This window comes from Branchiostoma lanceolatum, chromosome 4 (assembly GCF_035083965.1).
Source record: "Branchiostoma lanceolatum isolate klBraLanc5 chromosome 4, klBraLanc5.hap2, whole genome shotgun sequence".
Taxonomy (NCBI): Eukaryota; Metazoa; Chordata; class Leptocardii; order Amphioxiformes; family Branchiostomatidae; genus Branchiostoma; species Branchiostoma lanceolatum.
This window is the reverse complement of record NC_089725.1, coordinates 15,398,267-15,417,489: the sequence shown is the minus strand read 5'-3', so window position 1 is coordinate 15,417,489 and position 19,223 is coordinate 15,398,267. Positions and strand designations below refer to the sequence as shown.

Below are 19,223 nucleotides of genomic sequence, written 5' to 3'. Positions count from 1 at the left end.
AACAGGTCTTGTAAAGTTTTCCATCTCAGCAAGATAATCCCAGTAGGCCAAAAAAAATGGTTTTGTAGACAGCCGCTTTAAATAAATCATTCTGACCCCAATAATTTCATTTTCCGGCAATGGGACTAGTTCAACATTACCAAATGCTTTGCACATTATTGACAAATCCTAACAAACCAGATGTCTCCATTATGAGGGGTCTGTACAGGTTAATACATAATAGATTCATGCAGTATAGGAAGTGCTTTTAATACATCACATTAATTTTTCATAAGCAGCTTTCTTTTGGCCATTAGCTGACAGCTCTCATCCATGATAACACATTGCTGAGCAAAGGTGTTTAGATTTGGCCCAGGCAAATCCCATCCAGACTTGTCAATCATCCTCACAAGCAGCAGCAGCCCTCCAAACTGGGCCAAACAGAACCATATTTTACCTGACAAATAGAGCGACATTAGTAAACATGCTTAGATTTATCAGTCTGCTTATGAGTGGGCTCACTGATAGTTCTTCAGTCTTAGGGAAAAATGTTGAAACAGGTGCCTCCATCAGACCCCCTGGGGGACAGGACAAGTATAGTCTCTACTCCTCGCTCTGAATTCATTCTATCCTAGATGCTCTAGTTACCTTCCAGCCACTCTTATCACTTTCACACTGCTCTGAAAAATTGGTAACTCATTGGTGAGAGATTGTGCACCGGGCCTCCTAAGAGGCAGAAATCGAAATGTGGCATCGCTCGTGCCCATATGCTTTTAACTCTGCTGGTTTTACTCCTCCTCCCACCTGCCATCTCATTGTCTTTTGGCAGCGTGATGCCGGGAGAACGTGTAATTTTCATCACTGGTGCTATGATGGAATTGTGAGCTCACTCTGGGTGGCGGATGGCTAGGAGATTGCATGCGGCTGCAGGCTGGGGGTTAGATTGATGAGTGGATCTGACAAGATACTGTTCTGTCAGAGTGTCTGTACGCACACAACTCACACTGTCACCACAAGTAAAGATTTTCCTCTTAGCTCAGCCTTAGTTACGATCTGGTAGAGGAAGATTTACATAATAATCCATGATAGAATTTTTTTTTTACCCTGGGCCTTTTAGGACTCTGGGTATTAATGCAAGAAAATGACAATAGCCTCCTAGTGATCTAGCCGGGAAAATGGGTTCAATTGCATTTTACGGCTTCGTCAAGACTCCATTCAATGAGCAGGCTCCCAGATAGTGGCAGGATGGAGGCTTTTATGTTTTCACACAGACTAAAGCAGACATAGTTTCTACTGTGCTGCACCGATATGCCTGCTCACATGGGCTAAATTCACACCATTTGTACATTGATTTTTCTCCTGAAATACAGCTGTCTTGATTTAAAAAAAAAGTAATACTATTTGATGAAAGCATGCAGGCAACAGTTGAATAATATTTCTGTGAGAAATCTGGAACAGTTGACATATTTGTACTCTACTGATCTTTATAAATATGGATATGTAATATTAATGAATAATATACAGCAAGCTGACAGATGCTTTTAGTGTTATCATCCTTTTATCTATGAAATTAGCTAGATGGAATTTCGTTCTGATCAAAATGCCAGAACACTTTTGTCTGCATGTTTCCCAACTGTAATCAGGATTAGGATGAGGAAAGAAAAGATTCCGTCCAGTCACTGCAGATGATAGAACATATATTTTGAAAGAAATCAGCCCAAGGGGTCCAAAGTACTGACCACCAAAAATGGGCTGGTGGTTACGTGGTACGCTCTCATGCCTCTTGGGCCTTAACTAAAACAAGTGTGCTGAGGCTGAAAGCAGGGTTTGACATTTGACATTTTAAAAGACTGCCTGTGGAGATAATTTTAGACTTATTTGAATGCCATATTGGAGCTGGCACAGAGGGTTAAGGAAGCAAGGAGGTTAATTTAACCTCCTTGAAGGAAGTAACCTTACTAGTATTTCATCCGAAATATCACCATAACTAATGAATATAATAGTATACCTCATTGGGAAACATACATGTATTACTAAATGATACATGAGAAACATCATAGAGGGTCAGAATGTCATTATAAAATGTAGTCATCTACATGTTACTTATTAATAGCTCTCATTGTCCGACCAATAGGAAAGGACAAAGAAAGACATGTCTCTAAGAACACTTCGGAATCCCTTCTTTCCTTTTTTCTTTTCTTTTCCTCCTTTCTTTTCACCTACATGTATCTCTTTCCTTGAAGTCTTTTTACGTATGTCTCATTCTGTCTACTGTATTTCTTGGTTCCCTATCCTTTAGACCACCATACACAGGGTTAGTGCATGTTGAGAACAGCTCAATCTGACAAACTAATCATTATTGATGAGTCGGGCTCCATAAAAGCAGAAACGTCTCCAATCAGGAATGAGCAGTGCAGTAGGTGTCTGAAACATAAGACAACTTCCAAGATTTGCTCTGCCTGTCCCTAATCCTTTTGACTTATCCACCCTTTAAATAAAGATATTCTGTGGAGTGCACCGGCCATACTCTACACCAGAGGGGTGTTTGTTCTGACCAAATACTGTGACAGGGGGTAAATCATCCTGCCAGTGTGGAATGGCATCCGGTATTGGGAGCGCAGGTTCTCTATCAGCATATGGGGTGGACTACAATCTACATACGTGGTGGGAAGAATGCAGTAACATTTGATACAACATTAAAACAATCTTCTAATATGTGAAGGTGCTAATGTCCCAAAGCTAGCTTTACAATGTTAGAGAAGTGTTGCATAGCCTTTTGACTTGTGGTTTGTGTGAAGTTATTTTTTTAGTCAATCATGTTCCAAAGGGTAAGAATATGGGAAACAGAATAAAATGTCTGACCAAACAGTGGTCCAGGAACACACCTTTGCCCTGGTTTGCTGAGGATTTAAGAGTTGTTCATACTGTAACAATGTTAGAGGTAGACTACCCATAGATCTGCATTTCATAAATGATATTCCATTCAGTATGTCTCTTGTAAATGTAAAGAGCAAATTAACCCCAATGATAGTCTAAGAGCAAAGCAATATTTTACTAGATACAAATCACTGATCAAATTGTAGTATGTTTGCATGTATCATGTTCTATGTTTCCTACAAACATTTTGTTCATTTCGGCCTGCATCTCTCCTTAACTTCAAAGTACTGGGATTTAGAGAAAATTGTTTAAGCCTTAACAGCATTGTGAGCATTCCCATACAGTACCACATTGTGGACATACCAGTGTCATGTCACCCAGGTTTGGAGACCACTAGGCCAGCTTTTATCAGGTCATTGCCTTTTGCTGCCAGTGGCTTATGGCCACCCCGTTTATCATGCAGAGCTGCTGAATCAGCTGTTACCCCGTTTGACTTAGAAGCATGAAAACGTTCTTCTTCTTAAAGATGCCTTAAAATTCAAACATGTTTGTAATAATATTATAGTTATAAATATATTCCATAAACTTTGCTAACTGGTTCAACTGGACAAAGAGCAGGCTGAGGATAAACTTATTACTGTACGTTATTTGATATGGATGGAGTTCATTGCCCGAGCCTATATTCAGTTCTTTAACTGGGCCATGAGGATCATGTTGAGAGAGACACATGCTGCTCAGTATAGAGGTTGTCATCCGCCCGAGAATGTGGACTTGGCCAGCCTGTTGAAATGGTTGGAGACCAAAGTTCACTCCACAGCTGCTGCCTGCATGATATCTCCATCCCAACCATTATACTTTGTATTGACTTGACTCTCCTCCTCAAAATGACTATGCAAACAGCTTACATTCCATTCGTTACCTTTCATTCTTCACGTCTCGCCTCCTTTATTCCATCCTTCATCAATCAATTCCATTTGTTTGGACCTTATTGTGTACATGAAATTTTCACCATGGACATTATAAGATTTGTTGAGACTTGAGTCAGTAAGTTTGGGTTCAATTGCAAATTAGCCTACACTTATTGTACAACTTGAACTTGAAGGTGTGTTGAGACAAATGTCTCTTTCACGAGTGAGATTATGCAACAAAGGCACAAAGTCCTTATATTGAATGGAATGTCCACCGCTGGGGTATGTCAGTTATCCAGTAGGCAATTTATAAAACCATGAATGCTAGTAAACCTTAGAACACCACTGGTCTGACTTCAGGTTGAGAATGAGAGGGTTATAAAACAAAATTAAGTAGTATCTGATGGTGACTCCACTGTAAAACTGTTCCATAGGAGCACACCTCCTTTTATGTCTCAATAACAATGCCTCATTACCACATCTAAAATCATAAAGCCCTCCTGTGTTACATCATAATTTATATTCAAATAAAATAAGCTGGATGGGAGAAATAACTTGGCCCTTTTATCATGTTAATAACATAGACAGAAGCGCATTTTTGTGCCCAAAATGCTAGATGTTGTCTCATTTGAAGCTAAAATATTTTCCCACTTGAAAGTCATACTGAAGCCACCTCCACTGCTTCTCCAGATAAGCCTAGAGTAGGATGGGCTATGAAGTTCCAGAGAGGCATGTTTTAGTCATTATATGCATCAAAAGGCTCTTTAAGCTAGTTGAAGTACCTGGGGGACCCATACGTAATGCCCATTTTTCTCACAAGGATCTGCAGATATTGAGTGAAGTCTTCCGAGCAACGAAATCATTAAGTAGGTATCATTGCACCAGGCTCGAAAAATAGATTGCATTGCCCCCCATCCCCCGATAGCATCCAAGGTAAGAAAGGGAGTAATGAAATCTCCAGGTGCGAAGCCCAGGTCTAGCAGTCAGGGAGTCTTTTATTCTCACCAAGGCCTGCCCTCCTGGACTCTGTGCTTTAATCTGGTAATAGACAGGCATCAAAATGGGAACAGGGAGGCCTCAGACCAACATGTGCACCTACCCTGTCATAAATTCCCACCAAATCCTGGCCTGGGAAAGGAGATTATGCTGAAAGCACCAAACAAATGGGAAAGGCAACGGCTTCTGTTAAAATTAATTTTGCTCACTTTTATGTCCAGACTGGTAATATCACTGTTTTCCAGATTGTTTATCACGTATCCTCTAGAAATGGTGTGGGTGAAATTTGTTGTCCCTAGCAGCTATAGGCTGGGAAGACAGAGATACCAGGTTTTATTTCATATTGACATCCTTCGGGACAGGTCTGTTTAATATGTGATTTGACAAGGGAACTGAAATGTGAATAAACAATTTTGGCCCCAAATGCCTTGAAGGAACTATTTCTACCGTTTCTTTCAAAGAACAAGCTTTGACTTGACATCTAACTCTGTATACGTCTGGATAGCTGTGCTGTTTTACATTATAGGTCTTCAAAATAAAAACAGTAACTGTTATAATGAGTGTACAAACAATCCACAAAGTATATTACCAGATCAGAATCATGGTTATCTTTACCTTTATTTTATTCTATTTTATTTGACAAATTGCTGCGAAACAGATTTGGCAAGATGACTACAATATGTGCATGTAGTCATACCCATGAATAGAACCAACAACACAACATCAATTCTTTAGGCATAATGATTGTGTGAACCCCCACAGCAATAGGTCACATTGTTGACTATATGAACTTCATTTGTCGAGGAATAACCCTCTTGTTATTTTTGGCTGGGCACAGTATGATGTTATGTAATCATTTTAGCCACGTTGCTTCTACAAAGCCACAGGGTATAATAACATTTTCGAAGTCTGAATTTAGCGACCACTGGAAGATGTAAAGGGTTATGTTATGGACAGGATGTGAGTCTAAAGCATGGCTTTAAAAGCTACAGCAATGGACTGGTGATATTGTGCTGCGGTGAGTATGATAGCGAGGAACACATCAAACAGTATCTATCTCCTCTTAGCATATAGGTCTCTCCACATCCCTTTGAAGCTAACTTATAGCCCACTTTAATAGGTGTCCTTGGCAAATGGTCATGCATACTGTATCCCTGCTGCCAGCCTACTGCCTAGCTACCATCCATTCTAGCTGGTAGAACAAGTCACCATACACCATGCTGATCCTCCATCAGTCCAGCTACTGTTGCTCACACCTTGTGATGGTGCTCACTGGTGACCCATATCTTGTAACTACCCTTTGTGTTACTGCTGCTCTCCTCCTGCCCTCGATCCAGCTGGGTAGTAAAAGCTCTCTCAGTGAAAGAGTGTATATTCTGTGTTTTCTTTTATTTCTTGTAGAGCTGTGTGTTATAATATGCTCATTTACCCTCAGGCTGTATATTAATTTATGGTATTGGATGATTCCGGGGGAGACAAGTATTATGATGACTGAATATGAGTTATCAAACTGATAGAGAGCAGCCGCTCTAAAGAACCTACCAGTCTTCACACAAAGAAACTTGACTAGCACAGAGTGTAACCCAATAACCCTTGAAAAGGCAAGAGTTAGTTTCTGCCCTTGTTTTAGTAACTTTGTGTTTAGATAGGGTCTAAAGAGGCTGTCATCTGCCAGGCTATGTACACTAACCCTGTGCACACATTGGTTATGGGTCATGCAAAGGGGTGATAAATAAGCATGACAACAGGAGCCAGCCAGCCCTTCAGAGCAGGTGCTGTATAAACACAGTCCTCTTCATAGTACAAAAATGCTAAAAAGTAAACACAATAACAGCAAAAGCCTTTGTAGACAAAGTTTTATGGTAACCACAATATTCATTTATGGGTAGTATTAAGCATTGTTACCACAAAACATACTCCAAATGTCAACAGAAAAGAAAGCAGCACAAACAACCCCCAGGCTCTCATCAGCAATCTCATGCTTTTGTTGTTTACTGTGAATTACAGAAATGTTTCCTTTCACTTGCAAAAATATTTGTTTTATTTTGCCAGCATGAACGCTCCTATATTGCAGCATATATACATCATCAGACTTTTACATCTAGTGGAGTTAGTAGTGTTCACATTTTGTGTACAGATCTGAATGCCATGACATCAGGGACCAATCTTTTAGGCTGAACTGCATGCTATTGGCCTTTTGAGTACAGACTTCTATATAACATTGCAGCTCAATCTTTTGTGCAATGTGAAGTGAAATTGCTATTTATGATTAGTTTGATCAAGGAGGCTCTATCAACTTGAAGATAAAACCTCCTTGGTTTGATACTTGTGGCTTGAAGTTAGGGGTGGGTGTTTTCCTGGTGTTTGGGACAAGGTTTACTACAATCATTTGTTTCACATGCAGCACTGAGGATCAAACCCCGACCACAGCCTGAGGGTAGGGACACTTTTAGTTTTATAGGCATTTCTTTATTTTTCCTGTTTCCTCTGTAAGCAAAGTATTTGTCGACAAATAAACCATCTATCACCAGTGCCACTAAATCTGTATGCCCTTTAAGCCACACCCTTCACATATGGTCCATTATACAGAGATGCAAGATTTTATTTTAGATATTTCATTATAACTTAGTCTAACTTAGCATTTATTTATATTTGTCAACTGGAAAAATAACTTATGGGGTTATGACATCAATTAACAGTTAAACCATTGACCCAATTAGACTTTATGATTAGTCAGAGAGTATAATACAGGTGACACTTACTAACTTTTGGAACAGAGTTTGGAAGAAATGGAATCTGTGGAGTCTGCCATTTGAAAGTAGATTTCTATTGTGTCACATAGACCACTTCAATCACATCTTACATCCAAGACAATGGCATGTATAGGGAAAATATGATGCTCAATTGATGAGACAAGGGTCGTGGGTTTGATCCCCAGTCGTATGTTGCAAGCAAGCTCCCCGGCCCAGTAAGGCCACACCGTCATTATGGTATGGTTCTGGGATCGTCCAGTCAAAAATGAAGGTAGAAGCAAAAGACTCTGCTGATACAAACTTCCATGTATTGAATGTAGAATACATACCGTACTGAGTTCCTTCAAGTACTTGAGTTAATCGTTCCACATATACAAGAGAGCTTTGGTGCATGCTTTTCATGTCGTCTGAACTGGAAAGTATCCCGTGATGTCTGATGTTGTAACATCCTGTTGTTCTGGTCACACACTTTTGCTTTCAACTTATCATTGGTGTATGCTCGCACTACATGGTACTACTGTTTGGAGAAGTGTAGTGACATTGATACTTCACAGTGCTTCCATTTCCCTGCTCTATTTGTAAACATTACTGAAAAGTTACATTAACACTATCATAACAGTAAAACTATCTTTTTCCCATCTTACCCTTGGTTGTGTTTACAATCTGTCATAAGAATCTAACCCATTTTGCCCTCCTTGCTGCATTAGTAAACATCTGTGAAAAGTTGCATTAACAGTTCCACTCTCCTTTCCCAGCTTACCATGGTTGTGTTTATATTACCCGTCACAACAAGTGTACTTGTGTATTTCCCCCTCATGATTGAAGAACAAGCATTATTAACTTCCGGCTAACAATGTTAACCCTTCCTCTGCCCCAATAGGAGTACGACTGGACAGAGTCCGAGGTGGTCGCCAGAAATACAAACGCAAAATTGACGCCGACCCATCTTCATATGTCCAACAAGCTCCAGCACTTAAAAAGCCCTCCAATGGACAAGGTAAGGAACAGTTCTAGTGTTTGCACTGTTTTGGTGTCCTTAAAGGCAAAACTTTAGATTCCAACCAAGGATGTGGCAGAATTTGACAGGGTTGTCAGGACTTTTTGATGTGGTACCAGAATGTTAGATAATAGGATTTGAAGGTTGACAATTTATTGTGTGGTCAGATGAACATTTCTAATCGGATCCCAGACTAAGAGGATTCAATGAGATTAAATCCTCAAATGGAACAATCTTCAATGTGGTTAGGTCAAAGGTGAAACCTGAAGTAAGATATTTGTCCCTTTAGTAAGGACAATTTTGTGCCTTCATATTTGGGTGTAGCAGACTAGACAGCTATAGCAATTGATATGATAACTATACCATTTTTTAGCAGTTGAATTGTTATTTTATGGAACATTTCAATTTTTCCCTTGTTTTTTGAATATCTGTGAGCAACTTTGTGCTCTGCAAATATGAATTCACATGCAGCATTTCATTGGAGTAGATGGAGATTGGTTACATACTTTGTATTCAATGAAACAAAATCAATACATCCTTTCCAACGGCATTTCTTTGAGAGGATGGTAACAAGAAATAAATCAAATATTCCTGGAGGGATTTTTTCCTCTTTCCTGAACCACAGATTGTAGTTTCTCACAGCTAAAAGAGTCATCCATGGGGTGATGTTACTTTACGGTGACTTATTATTTTCTCCCAATCATGTCCCTGTAATTCAATTGCTAATCAAATCAGGTCAGAGTTGTTGCAGTGTTTGTCTGCCTGAAATAATTGCTCTGGGAGCCATTCTGATTCTGGCAGCACTGTCCAGGGGAGGCTGGTTAACTGAACCTCAGACATGCAAGCATTGATTTCAGGTGTTTGAATCAAGAAATCAATGGTGTATTAACGTTAGTACCGTCAGATTAACTGGTGTATGCCAGGAAGCAGTGCTGCATGCGTTCCATCTTGTGACTCGGTGCTGTAATGTACGTTTCCAGGCCGCACGCGACATGTCCACAATTCTGTCCCCAAGAAGTTTGTGCTAGCGGGCGGTGCTACCAAAACAAAACGACAGGTCGTCACTTGTCCAACCAACTCACACAAGCAGCATGGCAGAAAAGGCAAGCCACTTCCTGTGTCAACCACTGTTCTATTCACTTCTACAACTGTCCTCTTCCAAGCAACTAACCGTTGATCTTCTCCACTCTCCATTGTGCATCCCTCGGATTTTTGATCATTCTGATCAATTATTAAACCAGGAGACATCTCTGATGCAGAATGCACTTAGACATTTTAAAGCTGACTGCATGAGCCCATCAAGATGTCTTGGGATGATTGCTCCTGCCACGAGTGCTCCTTAAGATTCCCATAAGGAGTAATTCCCCATACTGACAGCAATTCACCTTCCCTTCAGCAGATAAAATTAAGTTGACTCACATGCTGACCTTTGCTGAGCTATTTTGACAAAACAGGCACCTGTGCAATAAGGGAGGCCCAGTGGTTAGACGCTGGAATTCCATTCTGTGCAGACAATGAAAGACTTCCCATAGTTCAGGCGGTGGGTGGTATACTAACTCGATAGGGTCACGGGAACTAAATTTACTTTGTGCAGCATTTGAATTGATTTGTGCTTTGATCTACAAAGAAACAAGGTAGAATTAGCATAATTGTCTGAATCATATGCCCACTTTTCATCAGCACTGGTGTCAAAATTGGCTTCCCTGCAAGGGTGCAGGCATTAGCATTCCAAATCTATCGTTAGATGTTTCCCCATCATATCTGTACAAGATTTCCTTGGGGGAAGAAGAAGATGTCAGCAGTAACCAAATCTGATAAAGTCAGGGCAGACCCATCAACCCTGCTAACAGCTGCACGTCCCTGGCCCTCATCCCCCATGCTGGAGAAACTCTCCAACCTCCCTCTTCATACTTTAAAACAGTTTCTCCAGTCTCGTTTTGACCAACCTTCTTGGCAGTTTGGTGCTCGGCCCTTTACTGCATCTCATCACCACGTACTTCAGTCAGCCAGCTCAAAGTTCAGTCATATAGAAGTCTGCTCATAGTTACTTGGCAGTTGCACTCAGCTTCATAATTGAATCCTTAAAACCATCTTATCTTTTGCCTTGCTTCTGTTTTGCTGAGCTTTTCAGCCAATGGCACTGTAAGACTCTAACGCTAACATCAGCTTTCCTATAGACATTTTCATTAACCTGCTTACCAAGGGATCCTTTCTGGGGAAGATTCAGCCCTGCCAGTCTCCCGATCTCATCAACATAACCTTCTAATAAGTTCTATTCTCCTATATGCATTATACTGACTATATTCACTTTGTAACATACTAAAAGAATGCTTTTACCCTGGAAAAAAGAAAATAGTATAGGAAATTACTTATTCCGCCCTTCTCTGTCACTGTGTCTCGTACAGTGAACAAGATCGTTGCCCACCTGATGGTGGCTGAGCCAGAGAAGCTGTACGCCATGCCCGATCCCACCACACCAGACAGTGAGCTGAAGACTCTGACCACGTTATGTGACCTGGCAGACCGGGAACTAGTGGTCATCATTGGATGGGCAAAGCACATACCAGGTAACACGTACATTCAAGTTGTAGCTGACCTCTTTTCCAACTGTGGAAGATTTTCAGCTAATGACTTAATTGTTTTGCTTATCACATCAGATTGTTGCTGTCTGAAACTGCAGCATCAGTTTGAGTCTTTAGGTAGGTTCAGTTGATGGCTGCTAGCAGCAGCTGACGTTTCAGCACCAGGGCTAGCATCACCATAAGTCAAACTGGGTCACAGAAATACCAGACCTAAGTAGTATGTATGAAATTTACAGAGGTCCTGCCATTCCAACCTTTCCTATGGGGTGAGGAGTTTTCGCATGTGGAATGCCAACCGACCCGGCCACTTTGTTCCCAATTGCAATCTCCTCTGCCTGGCCCACACCCAGGAGTTCAGACCTATGGAAACCCACGGCTTACTTAAGAGGTTTTCATGTAATCTAGCCCCTTTAGCCTGGGATTTTTGGATAGTATCCTTGGGTCTGAAATGAGACGATATCCAAGTAGAGAGCTTTTCAGTAGAGGGACTTACTGTAGTTATTGGGGCTTACACTACCCTTCCGGGATAAGATACTTTGGGTTTTCTGAAAGCTGCTGTGTAGAGGCTTTGTAACCCCCTGCCATGGACAAAAATAACCTCCACAGGGAGCTAAGTCATAGTAATGCTGTTTTGAAATGAAGGGGAGTTTTCTGTAGGTAAGCTTTTGTTGCCATGCAGTGACACAAAGTTAATTTTTGTAGGATGAGCTTGCCAAGGGTTGAGTGGATACATTTCATGCCAAAATGTCAGTATTATGTATGAGGAGCTGTGCTTTCACATGAATACCTAGTACCTGGTCCATGTGATTAATTTGTATGAAGAATATCTTGTTCAGCTTTTGACCCAATTATTGTCCTGCATATTGGAATATATGAGGACTTAATATACTTAGGCAAATTGTTCTTTTTGACAAACAAATTGTATTGGTCACTCAGCTGATAACAATTTATTTCAGCTTTAATATGTATTCAAGAAAATGTCTTTCATAATCTGAGAACAGCTTGAACCACAACGAGTCTCTCTATGTCATGTTGAAGCACAGTTTCACAGTAGACAAGTAGGACAATGTAAAGTGCTGTCAGATTTTGTCCCAGTAGAATCTTCTTTTGACTTTTGATCTGGATTGTGCTTACAATGAAGTGTACAGCAGATGTCTGCAGGAATCCTGCTCACATCCATGTTTGCTCCTGCAGGCTTCTCCAACCTGTCGTTAAGTGACCAAATGAGCCTGCTCCAGAGTGGCTGGATGGAGATCCTCATCCTGGGCCTGGCCTTCCGCTCGCTGCACTACGACTCCCGCCTGGTGTTCGCAGAGGACTACATCATTGACGAGGAGCAGTCCCGGGTGGCAGGGCTGGAGGAGCTCAGCAGGTGAGGTCCTCAGCACCTTTATACACTCTTCACTGTAGTAAGAAATGTTCTGAGTGCTAAGTGCCACACTGATTCTACAGCTTTGTCATATAAAAGTAGTGTAAAGGTTTATTGAAACCTGGAGTAACAGTCTTCTCATTGCTACATCTCAAGAGCTACTCAAAATCTACATCAGTAGACACGTTGCCATGCCAGTGCGCTTGCTACCTGGAGGAATCACATTATAGACCTAATGCCATATAAGCAGGTGCTGCAAACATGCAGTCATGAATAAAGGAAATGTTAGGAAGAAGCCAGATTTCAAAATGCTATTTCATTGAAGTTATCAGATCATAACCTGATACTTGTATGGATATGCAAGCGTCATGCAAGTGTGTGAAGAGAGGTAACCATGTCCCTCTCTGCTGTGTTACAGGCACATTCTGCGGCTGGTGGGCAGGCTGAAGGCCCTGGGAGTGGAGAAGGAGGAGTTTGTGGTGCTGAAGGCCATGGCACTCCTCAACTCAGGTCAGGACATGCCCTTTCTCAGTATTCCATGACCTAGATATTTGTATGCTACTGTATGTGATTTCCTGAGATCTTGTATTGACTACCAAATAGGAGGGACGGATTGCATAGTAAAGGTCTTGATCCAGAGCAGGAGGATTTTTCAGAACGAAAGGTTTCCAGGCAGTCTATGATATGAGTCCAGGAAATGATCATTGCACTGACATAGCCCTTAAAATGATTCACTCATCTAAATAAACTGTGAGGATTTCTGTGCACCCATCGTCCCTCCCTGGGTAATAAGAACCAAGTATCAAAGCCTAAAAATAATGCAGTTTTATTCAGTTCATGTAAAATTCCATCATGAACTGTGACAAGGGGAAAATTATTGTGATGCAAATTCTTTGATGTTGAATTGAGGTTGCCAGCTTTGCACTAGCTGAGAAAAACTGATCATGTGACTCTCAGTGCAGTGTAGAACCAAGGCTCAATTGCACTCTATATGCATTTAACTCTGCTTGTAGTGGAACATCAGGCAATCCACCTGCATCTTGTTTTTCCATGAGGAAGAAAACTGTTAGATACATAAAGGAGACTGTGTAAAGTTATGGACCTTATGCTCAAATACAGGAGTTTGTTAACTTTGAAATCTCAAACAGGAGAGCGGAGTTACTGTAGAAGCAGTTGGTATTGATCCAAGACACTGACAGTAAGAACACGGTCTAGCACTTTACATTTCTACAGTCAGTGAGAGCCAGGACTGATGTATGACAAGGAGAGTGTCAGCTGAACCCTGGTATGATGAGTTTGCCGAAGGTGCCGCGGGGTGTACGATCTGGGTCACCGGATCAAGGCACAGCATTGTTGTTGCCATTAGTGGGCCCTGCACAGAGCATGATAAGGTTGTGTTAGGCCATGTACGGCTTGGACAGTTTCCATGGAATCTAAGGAATGTATTTTGGGCATTACTCATACTCTTGTAATCGTAAGGAAAAGGATTCCCTGACTGAAAGGGAGGCTTTTGCTTCCAGCTACCGAGGTAGAATATCCCAGGTTCTCGTTATGATCTGAAGCGGAACACTTGCTGTCTCCCGCCTGTAAGGCCACGTGCACAGAGATGGAAGGAATCCATTTATTTTGCATGGCCTTTTCCCCATTGAAAATGGCTGGGCTGATCCAGAGGAACCCTGTGTTTAATGAAGATGCCCTGGCGTGCCCAAGTCACACCTCCTTGTTGGGAGTTCAAGGCACAGCATTGTTATCACCATTGATTTTCTGGCTGCAGAGTTGATGGATAGGGAGGGTTGAAGGGTCGTGGGCTTGATAGCATTACCTGAAGTGCATTATAGCCTAACCCTGCACTACAGACAAGTTCCTGCTCTATTCCTATCATAAATCACCACCAAGAAAGACCGCAGGAGGCTTTGCTTGCTGGTGATGCAATTTCCCACCACAAAAACCACATAGTATCTTTATTACCAGTTGCAGTGCTCTTTATCATCCCCCATACTTTCCCCTGCGGGCTGTCAAAATCATCCGTTCTATGCAATCTGTTGATTTTAAAATTGGTGGCTCAAAATTATATGTCATCAATCTTCTGGCAGGATTCCTTGAAACCCATGTAATTTTCTCTACCTGCACCATATTCAATATCTATTAGCCGCTGCAGAGTTCTCCTTCCATCTGCCATATCTTGCCTTGGGTTCCCAAGATGTATTATCTTTGCCACTCTGCAAGTTATAAATTGTTGTCCAAGCGAGATCTGATGATATCTGTCCATATTAGGTTACAGCTGCCTCTAAGAGCACAGGAATTAAATCAATATGAGAGCAGCCCGTTTTACTTTCCTGTCAATATGGTGTCCAACAAGGTAACCAGAAATGACATGTTAAGTCGGAAGTGCACTTTCTGATCATGTTGGTGGATAGATATATCTTGTTTGTGCACCGTCCTCTGTCTGGTTTGATAGATGTTAATGCTCAATCCTCACCAATGTTGGCTATGGAAGATGTTATTTCCTGAGCTCCAGCTTTTCTGGTAAAAACTCAGAGAGACAAAACCCCTGATGATATTGGTTATTGGACAATCAGAACTTTGTCTGCTATGATGGATGGGAGAGGCTACCCTGCAACTTTCAGCCATCAATTATCCCTGTGGCTAAAATCTACAGATCACATTCAGTTGGCAACTTTGTGACACTTGTGAAAATGTCTAAACATAGCCTTGATTTTTTGGAAGTTTTGCAAAAAGGTAAAAAAAAACCTCTTGGGTGATCATATGGTCTAACCATGTTTCTGACTATAAGTAGCTGGCGTGGTTAGGCTGCAGTACCTGCCCGTGTTCTCAGGAGGTACTGCCACCTGTGTCAGTGCTGCTCCCTATGATTCATACCTGGTACTCCAGCAAGCCTCTTAAAACACTTTCCAGCCAATCCTGACACAGTAAAGTGCAGAGATGTTGTGAGAGTGCCTGCCCTGGGATAACTTTCTACTGGCTGTCCATATACATCAATTATGACAGGTTGCAGACAAAGACGAGAAGATGGCTCAGTGTGGAAGATAAAAAGAAGAGATAGAGAGGAAGAAACGGGCAATTTTATGAAGTGACATACATTCCACTGTCTGGAGTGAGATGATACAGATGGATAGCCACTTTGTCTCTGGTGCTGAAAGTGGTCATAAATTTTCCCTTTTGGGTAGAAAGTGCAGGGTAGCACGTGCTGGATTAAAAACTACTTCTTTTATCCTGCTATGGGGTGTCAGGAGGACTTGTGTTTAGGGCTGCTTTTGATGGAACTCCATTTCAGAAATGACTCAATACAATGCCTTTATGCAATCATCATCAAAGAATTCATCGGAACTGAAACTAAATTTGAAGTGTGGTTGCCTTTTATTATTCCTTGTTACCCCTTGAGCCTAAACTAGTAGGATTCTATCCACTTTCCATTATCAGACTGCAGTTGTGTACCCAGAGGCCCTTAATGCCACTAATCCTCACAGTAAGTCTGAAGAGACTCATGAGATGGTAGTCGTATACTATTAGTCTGACTTGTAACAGGTCTGTCTCCTTGGAAGGCAATGATTGCACAAAAGATGACCTCAACACTTGAACCTGATTTGTAACCAGAGCACATACAATGTTCTAAAATGACAACCGCCATCCCTGGAAAAACATTGCATCCCATATCATGAATGGCTCTATGCTGGCAATTGTGCAAGGCTTGTCAGCACATGAGTGTATGACATTACATGTGATCTCTAAGGGTGTCAAAACAAAACCAGTGGATGAATGAACTTGATAATGACCTCTGCTTGGCAAGTCTGTTCCTTGATCAGCCCTGTAAAGGTAAAAGGTAGTCCCATAGCCTTTTTGAGGCCATAGAGGCAGTGGGTTGTTATGCACTGTGTCTAGGACACAGCACTGTGTCTAGGACACAGTATTATCTGTATCTGGCTGGTGTGTTACGCCAAATGGCGGTTATACCGGCTATATAGATACAGATACAGATACAGAAGCGTTCTGGGCCAAATACAACATGTACCGTAGCTGTTATCCCAATATAACGCCAACATCAGCACTGTATCACTATATTAGTTAATGAGAACTTGTTGTTGTGTTCCAGATTCTGTGTATGTTGAGGACCATGAGGCAGTACAGAAGTTACAGGATGTCCTCCATGATGCTCTCCAGGACCATGATCTTAACGCGCATCCTTCTGACTCCCGCCGCATCGGTAAGATCCTCATGATGCTGCCGCTACTCAGGGAAGTCGCCACCAAAGCCGTGCAACACTTCTACACCATCAAGATGGAAGGCCAGGTCCCCATGCACAAGCTGTTCCTAGAGATGCTTGATGCCAAGATATCAGAAGTTGTGTGTAAAAAGATGTACTAGTAACTGCATTGGGACCCATCCTTGAACTTTAACCCTTTCAGGCAGCATAAGGATTGATTCTTGTCTTTGAGTAGGGAATAGGTTTTGACAGTGATAAGCACACAATCACTCAAGCACGATCAAGGAAGTTTCTGTTTGTCCTAGCTTGGCAATATTCTTCTCTGTGTACTGGCCAGGTCAACTCACACAAGATTTACTTGAATGTTAGCTTTCAAAAACTGAAAAACAGCCAGAAGGTCTACTCTGGGTGTACATTTTTGTTCCCTCCCAACTTTTCATGTGGCATGAGTCGACCACGAGTGGGAAAAGTTTGAAGATGGGTCACGCTAGTTAACCCTGATTGAAGCAGGTTCTGCCTGGATGCTGGGCGGAGGTAGGGTAAGGGTGACTCTCCCAAACCTTCCACAGCTTCTGGGCTCAGCCTCCTTGCAGTAGTCATTCTTGCAGATTTGAGATGTTTATATTGTGTTTCTGCAAGAGTGAAGCTGGAACTATGCAGGAATAGACATTTTACTTCAGCTGAAACAAATAATTTTAGAAAGACATATTGCATTTACCCCTACCTAGGAGATACTATACTGCCAAGAACTGATGTTTTTCATAAGTATTTATAATTTGTAAAGATCTGCTGATTGAATGACTATGTTATTTATACTTGAATTGCTTGTGTTGTACATGGTGCTTGTAGAGACTGTAATTATTTCCTTGATGTCTGTGTATGGAGAGTTTTGAGAGTGATTTAATGTACAGAATTCACTAAATCAGTAGAATACGATTTTTAATGTGTTGAAGATGAAAGTTGGCTTTCTTTGCAGTTTATAAGTTAGGTACTACCTGCACGATTATGATTTTTCTTCATTATTGCTGATGCTGTAATGAACTTGAAGCCTGTACATAGCCAGTTGTGTCACAAAGCAAGATTTTGATATTGTTTCCTGTATGTGAAAGTAGTGGGTTTGTGCCAATGTTATATGCTGGAAGATGATGTATACTTTGTTATTATATTATTTATAAAGAACAGATTTATATTTGTTGTTGTTGTTGAACTCCACATGTTGGTACTGTAGCTATGCATGGTGTTGTGACAACGGTCGTTACATACCAGGTCACCACATTCATTACAAAATGAATGTTTTTCCCAACAAAGACATTTTTCCTCTGATCAGAAAGAATGTTTTTATGACAAACCAAGTCAAGAATTTTCCTCAGTTGCTCTAACTGCAAATGTATCCTGAATCATGTTGCAAGGCTTTGTGACTTAGTTCCACTGAGAAACCCCAGAATCAGACAGAACTAAAGAAGAAGACAGTCCTCCTTTCTGAAGCTATCTATTAACGGATACATCAGTTCCCCCTCATTTATAGATTGGTAGCTCAGATGTACAGCAAATGCACCCAGTCAGTATCTCAAGTGAAACTATATGAACACAACTAGAAAACCCTCTTATCATCCATTAAAACTGTGAAATATCTAAATTTATATAGTTTGCTTCAAATCAGAGTTCCTTCAGATCAGATGAAACAAATGCAGTCTATGTTCCGATGTTGAATTGTTTGTATTCAAGTATCTTTTAGAGAAAGAGAGACTTGCTCCCATGACAAACCTGTCCATGTTTTGTGGACAGCCCAGTTTTGTAGTAGGACCACTGACTAGTGGTAGATCATGTTGGATATCACCCTGTAGTAGGTACAACTTCTGTGATGATAGCTGTTCTAGTTGTGTGTTGGACCCGTGGTTCTTAATTGTTACATATCATGTTCCCAGTATTACATAGGATGAAGCCATTGTATACCTTTACCTATATCCTTGGAAATGTGTAAACTTAGTTGACATACTATTACCATTGGTAAGCACAGAGCCAAACCAATGTTCAGAATATGGCTATGTTGCAGATGTAGCACCCAGGTTCTTTGGGTGGTTGTGTCCAAAACGGAAAAATGTCTGTCCAATTTTGTCCAGTTTTGTGAAGCAGCAATCCTGCTAGAGGACCTCTTGGGTGCCCCAGAGTTAAAGGTACTGTTACTGGGAGGACATTTAATCAAGGTAGAGGAGAGTTTATTTTGAGAATGTTAGCGGAGGAATTTGACTGGGAACACATGGGGCCCCTCAGCTCCCATTCTGCTAGGAATGCTGCTGTAAAGAGTATCTGATTCAGTAGACGTCAGTCCCACTGTTCCAATGTGTAGAGTTCTGTTGGCTGTCTATTTCTGTATTAGACACAGGTTGATGGTTGTGGAGATCTTCACTGTTAGGTGGAAAACAGCCCTTGTGTTCACCAGCACTTGGATTGATTTTTCATTTCTATTGCAGAATGTCATTTATGCTGTGTACATAGGCGCAGCACTAGATGTTTTATCAATAAAGGTGTCTATGGATTTA

The 19,223-nt window shown here is 41.3% G+C and overlaps 1 protein-coding gene across 14 annotated transcripts in view; it reads left to right on the top strand.

Moving 5' to 3' along the window:
- Positions 1-19,223, top strand: part of LOC136432842 (estrogen-related receptor gamma-like) — a 53,506-nt gene extending 34,283 nt beyond the window's left edge. For 11 of the 14 annotated variants that reach the window (XM_066424403.1, XM_066424409.1, XM_066424410.1 and 8 more), the window contains exons 4-10: positions 7,165-7,197; positions 8,394-8,510; positions 9,491-9,613; positions 10,916-11,077; positions 12,287-12,464; positions 12,880-12,971; positions 16,573-19,223. In XM_066424403.1, coding sequence (XP_066280500.1) covers positions 7,165-7,197; positions 8,394-8,510; positions 9,491-9,613; positions 10,916-11,077; positions 12,287-12,464; positions 12,880-12,971; positions 16,573-16,844 — 977 coding nt within the window. In that variant the 3' untranslated portion in view covers positions 16,845-19,223. The remainder of the gene's footprint in view (positions 1-7,164; positions 7,198-8,393; positions 8,511-9,490; positions 9,614-10,915; positions 11,078-12,286; positions 12,465-12,879; positions 12,972-16,572) is intronic. The other 3 variants (XM_066424406.1, XM_066424414.1, XM_066424415.1) reach the window with 3 other exon arrangements.